This window comes from Salvelinus sp. IW2-2015, linkage group LG5 (genome assembly GCF_002910315.2).
Source record: "Salvelinus sp. IW2-2015 linkage group LG5, ASM291031v2, whole genome shotgun sequence".
NCBI classification, from domain to species: domain Eukaryota; kingdom Metazoa; phylum Chordata; class Actinopteri; order Salmoniformes; family Salmonidae; genus Salvelinus; species Salvelinus sp. IW2-2015.
The window spans coordinates 36,714,860-36,721,077 of NC_036844.1; the positions used below are offsets into that span (position 1 = coordinate 36,714,860).

The following is a 6,218-nucleotide window of genomic DNA, read 5'->3' on the forward strand; positions in this document are numbered from 1 at the left end:
TGGGGTAACAATGTAACAGTCAGATAGCTATTCCCTTACATCTGGACAACAAATGGTACAGTCAGATAGCTCTCCTTATACCTGACAACAATGTACAGGCAGATAGCTCCCCCCACCACCTGGGCAACAATGGTTACAGCAGATAGCTCTCCCTTAATCTGGACAACAATGGTACAGTCAGATAGCTCTCCCTACATCTGACAACAATGCGTACAGTCAGATAGCTCTCCCTACATCTGGACAACAATGGTACAGTCAGATAGCTCTCCCTAACATCTGGACAAACAATGGTACAGTCAGATAGCTCCTCCCTAACATCTGGACAACAATGGTACAGTCAGATAGCTCTCCCTACTATCTGGACAACAATGGTACAGTCAGGATTGAGCTCCCCTTACATCTGGACAACAATGGTACAGTCAGATAGCTCTCCCCTACATACCTGGACAACAATGGTACAGTCAGATAGCTCTCCCTACATCTGGACAACAATGTACAGTCAGATAGCTCTCCCTACATCTGCGACAACAATGGTACAGTCAGATAGCTCTCCCTACATCTGGACAACAATGGTACAGTCAGATAGCTCTCCTACATCTGGACAACAATGGTACAGGTCAATAGCTCTCCCTACATCTGGACAACAATGGTACAGTCAGATAGCTCCCCTTACATCTGGACAACAATGGTACAGTCAGATAGCTCTCCCTACATCTGGGACAAACAATGGTTACAGTCAGATAGCTCTCCCTACATTGGACAACAATGTTACATCAGATAGCTCTCCCGTACATCTTGGACAACATGCGAGCTATCTGACTGTACCATTGTTGTCCAGATGTAGGGAGAGCTATCTGACTGTACCATTGTTACCCAGGTGTGGGGGGAGCTATCTGACTGTACCATTTTTGTCCAGATGTAGGGAGAGCTATCTGACTGTACCATTGTTGTCCAGATGTAAGGAGAGCTATCTGACTGTACCATTGTTACCCAGGTGTGGGGGGAGCTTCAGAGAATGACGATCCCTCTAAGATGGTGATGGTTCTGGCTGCTACTAACTTCCCCTGGGACATCGACGAGGCACTACGGAGACGACTGGAGAAGAGAATCTACATCCCACTGCCTACAGGTGACCTCTGACCCCTCACCTTTTAAACCTAACCTCTGATCTATATCCCCCTGCCTACAGGTGACCTTTAACCTTTCAACCCTAATCTCTACCCTTACCCTGAACCAAAGATGCGGAGATCCTGTTTCATACAGATGTCTTGCATATTAACCTATTCTTAAAATGTATCTGATGTGCAGAACATTGTTGTACAGTTATACCTGTATGTCTTTAGCTGTAGGGTGTGTTGTTAACCCCCATTCCTGTGTGTGTGTAGCTGTGGGTCGTGCTGAACTGCTGGGGATCAGTCTAAAGGAGGTGGATGTGGCTGATGATGTGGACCTGGCTCTCATCGCTGACAAGATAGACGGATACTCTGGAGCTGACATCACCAACGTCTGCAGGTCTAGCTTTGTGTGTGTGTGTGTGTGTTGGTGTGTGTGTGTGTGTGGGGGGGGGTTATTCTATCCTTTTGGGGACTTTAGGCCAGTAAAACAAGGACAATTCTCTCTCGTGGGGACATTTCCCATATACCCAAGAGGACAAAAGCTATAGAGGTTAGGGTAAGGGGTTAAGTTTAGGGTTAGTGGTTAGGGCTAAGTTTAGGGTAAGGGGTTAGTGGTTAGGGTTAAGTTTAGGATAAGGGGTTAGTGGTTAGGGTTAGGTTCAGGGTAAGGGGTTAGTGGTTAGGGTTAAGTTTAGGATATGGTGTTAGTGATTAGGGTTAGGTTCAGGGTTAGGTTTAGTGTTAGCGTAAAGGGTTAGGCTTAGGGTTAGGGGTTAGGGTTACAGGTTAGGGAAAATAGGATTTTGAATGGTAATTCATTTTTAGTGTTCTTGTGAGACTGTTCCCATGACTGACCCTTGTGAGTCGTGACTAGTCGTGCGGCATCGTGTGTGTGTGTGTGTGTGTGTGTGTGTGTGTGTGTGTGTGAGCTAAGGTCACAGTCATGGCTCTTGGCCAGGGGCATCCCCTGAACACACCCTTTATATAACAGAGAGAGTTGAGTCCACAGAGGGAGAGGGAAGGGGAAAGGAGAGGGGGAAGAGAGAGAGAGGGACAACAATGTGCCCTCAGGAGGTCAGGCCTCTGTATGTGACCCATTAGATGTGTGCATTACATTTTAGTTATGCGTACATTCGGAAAGTATTAAGAACCCTTGATGTAATCCACATTTTGTTACGTTACAGCCTTATTCTAAAATGTCTTTAATTACTCATCAATCTACACACAATACCCCATAATGACAAAGCAAAAACAGGTTTTTAGACATTTCTACACATGGATTAAAAATAAAATACCTTATTTACATAAGTATTCAGACCCTTTGCTATGAGACTTTAAATTGATCTCAGGTGTATCCTGTTTCCATTGATCATCCTGTTTCTACAACTTGAATGGAGTCCACCTGTGGTAAATTCAATTGATGGACATGATTTGGAAAGGCACACACCTGTCTATGTATGGTTGGCAGTGCATGTCAGAGCAAAAACCAAGCCATGAGATCTAAGGAATTATCCGTAGAGCTCCGACAGGATTGTGTCGAGGCACAGATCTGGGGAAGGATACCAAAACATTTCTGCAGCATTGAAGGACCCCAAGAACTCAGTGGCCTCAATCATTCTAAAATGGAAGAAGTTTGGAACCACCAAGACTCTTCCTAGATCTGGCCGCCCGGCCAAACTGAGCAATCGGGGAAGAAGGGCCTTGGTCAGGGAGATGACCAAGAACCCGATGGTCACTCTGACAGAGCTCCAGAGTTCCTCTGTGGAGATGGGAGAATCTTCCAGAAGGACAACCCTCTCTGCAGCACTCCACCAATCAGGCCTTTATGGTAGAGTGGCCAGACGGAAGCCACTCCTCAGTAAAAGGCTTGGAGTTTGCCTAAAGGCACCTAAAGGACTCTGTCCATGAGAAACAAGATTCTCTGGTCTGATGAAACCAAGATTGAACTCTTTGACCTGAATGCCAAGCGTCACGTCTGGAGGAAACCTGGCACCATCCTTGCGGTGAAGCAAGGTGGTGGCAGCATCATGCTGTAGGGGTGTTTTTCAGCGGCAAGGACTGAGAGACTAGTCAAGATTGAGGGAATGATCAGAGATCCTTGATGAAAACCTGCTCCAGAGTGCTCAGGACCTCAGACTGGGACAAATGTTCACCTTCCAACAGGACAACGACTCTAAGCACACAGCCTAGACAACCCAGGAGTGGCTTCGGGACAACTCTCTGAATGTCCTTGAGTGGCCCAGCCAGAGCCCGGACTTGAACCCGATCTAACATCTCTGGAGAGACCTGAAAATGGCTGTGCAGCGACGCTCCCCATCCAACCTGACAGACTTTGAGGATCTGTAGAGAATAATGGGAGAAACCCCTCAAATACAGGTGTGCCAAGCTTGTAGCATCAAACCCATGAAGATGGCTGTAATCGCTGCCAAAGGTTCAAACATTTCTAAAAACCTGTTTTTCATTAGTATAAGGTGGAATTTTGGGTTGATTGATAAGGGGGGAAAACAATTTAATATTTAATAAGGTTTTAACGTAATAAAATGTGGAAAAAGTCAAGGGGTCTCAATACTTTCCAAATGCACTGTATCCATGTTTTTTTGTGTTTTGAGATCAGAGCTCTGTATGAAGAACGCATCTACCGTTAAATAAACTGTCTCTGTCTCTGAGTGTGCCATGTGTGTCTGCCCCCACAGAGATGCATCTATGATGGCTATGCGTCGGCGTATCCAGGGCCTCTCTCCAGAGGAGATCAGAGCTCTGTCTAAAGAAGAGCTTCAGATGCCTGTCACCATGGACGACTTCACAATCACCTTGAAGAAGATCTCCAAGTCTGTCTCCGCTGCCGACTTGGAGAAGTACCAGGCCTGGATGGACGAGTTTGGATCTGTCTAGAGAGAGGACACAGCACCAGGAGTGGAAGAAAGGACTGTAAGAGCAGAGGGGGAGAGGACCAGTGGGGATTGGAGGGGGAGAGGACCAGTGGGGGTTGGAGGGGGAGAGGACCAGTGGGGATTGGAGGGGGAGAGGACCAGTGGGGATTGGAGTGGAAGAGCAGAGTGGGAGAGGACCAGTGGGGATTGGAGGGGGAGAGCAGAGTGGGAGAGGACCAGTGGGGATTGGAGTGGGAGAGGACCAGTGGGGATTGGAGTGGGAGAGGACCCGTGGGGATTGGAGTGGGAGAGGACCCGTGGGGATTGGAGTGGGAGAGGACCCGTGGGGATTGGAGTGGGAGAAGACCAGGAGAAAGAGACATGTATGTGAAGTGTAGAGGATCTAGAGGAGGTTGTGACTGGTGAAGAACTAGAGGCCAAGAGTGTTAGCCAAGAGGATTGAAGTGTGTAAAGCGGAGACAAATGGACTAGAGTATTTGGCTGAGATTTAAAGGGTACATCTCAATAGTCTAAAGTTGCTTCCTCTCTACGTCCCCTTGTCTTCATCTCCTTGGCTCTTCATCTCTTTGTCTTCCTCTGTATCTGTTGGTCCATCCCTCCCTCCACTCACTACACCTCTATGTGTCTGTGGAGATGGAGTCTGTCACTGCATCTAAAATGATACCCTATACCCTATATAGTGCACTAAGGGTCTGGTCAAAAGTAGGGCACTATATAGGGAATAGGGCCATTTTGGATGCAGTCTGTGAAACTCTTCGCAGACGCTTTGGACTGATACTTGAATGGACACCTACAGACACTAACCACCACACACATTCACCAGGAGATGAAATGTACCTGAACAGGTTGGGTTGAATGGTTCAGCTGTTCGTTTGACCACCTAGCTATCACAGTGTCTGGGAATGTAGATAATACACTGAACAAAAATCTAAACGCAACACGCCACCATTTCTACGATTTTACAGAGTTACAGTTCATATAAGGAAATCAGTCAATTTAAATAAATTCATTAGGCCCTAGTACATGGATTTCACATGACTGGGAATACAGATACATTTACATTTAAGTCATTTAGCAGACGCTCTTATCCAGAGCGACTTACAAGTTGGTGCATTCACCTTATGATGTCCAGTGGAACAACCACTTTACAATAGTGCATCTAACTCTAAGGGGGAGGGGGGGTTAGAAGGATTACTTTATCCTATCCTAGGTATTCCTTAAAGAGGTGGGGTTTCAGGTGTCTCCGGAAGGTGGTGATTGATTCCGCTGACCTGGCGTCGTGGGGGAGTTTGTTCCACCATTGGGGTGCCAGAGCAGCGAACAGTTTTGACTGGGCTGAGCGGGACGGAGTGCGTTCTCCCTCACAGCTCCGTAGGCAAGCACCATGGTCTTGTAGGCGGTTGCGAGCTTCAACTGGAAAGCCAGTGGAGAGAGCGGAGGAGCGGGGTGAACGTGAGAGAACTTGGGAAGGTTGAACACCAGACGGGCTGCGGCGTTCTGGATGAGTTGTAGGGGTTTATCGCCACAGGCGGGAGCCCAGCCAACAGCGAGTTGCAGTAATCCAGACGGGAGATGCAAGTGCCTGGATTAGGACCTGCGCCGCTTCCTGTGTGAGGCAGGGTCGTACTCTGCGAATGTTGTAGAGCAATGAACCTACAGGAACGGGTCACCGCCTTGATGTTGGTCGGAAACGACAGGGTGTTGTCAAGGATCACGCCAAGGTTCTTAGCGCTCTGGGAGGAGGACACAAATGGAGTTGTCAACCGTGATGGCAAGATCATGAACGGGCAGTCCTTTCCCGGGAGGAAGACGCAGCTCCGTCTTGCCGAGGTTCAGCTTGAGGTGGTGATCCGTCATCCACCACTGATAATGTCTGCCAGACTGCAGAGATGCGATTCGCCACCTGGTTATCAGAAGGGGAAACGGAGAAGATTAATGTGTGTCGTCTGAAATAGCAATGATAGGAGAGACCATGTGAGGATATGACAGAGCCAAGTGACTTGGTGTATTAGCGGAGAATAGGAGAGGGCCTAGAACAGAGCCCTGGGGGACACCAGTGGTGGAGGCACGTGGTGCGGAGACAGATTCTCGCCACGCACATTGGTAAGGAGCGACCTGTCAGGTAGGACGCAATCCAAGGCGTGGGCCGCGCCGGAGATGCCAACTCGGAGAGGGTGGAGAGGAGGATCTGATGGTTCACAGTATCAAGAGG

General features: G+C 48.2%; 1 protein-coding gene across 1 annotated transcript in view; it reads left to right on the forward strand.

Moving 5' to 3' along the window:
* katnal1 (katanin p60 subunit A-like 1) overlaps positions 1 to 5,345 on the forward strand; it is a 17,886-nt gene extending 12,541 nt beyond the window's left edge. Inside the window, exons 10-12 of the mRNA XM_023988356.2 lie at positions 995 to 1,129; positions 1,386 to 1,512; positions 3,809 to 5,345. Coding sequence (XP_023844124.1) covers positions 995 to 1,129; positions 1,386 to 1,512; positions 3,809 to 4,007 — 461 coding nt within the window. The 3' untranslated portion in view covers positions 4,008 to 5,345. The remainder of the gene's footprint in view (positions 1 to 994; positions 1,130 to 1,385; positions 1,513 to 3,808) is intronic.
* Positions 5,346 to 6,218: the final 873 nt, after the last annotated feature.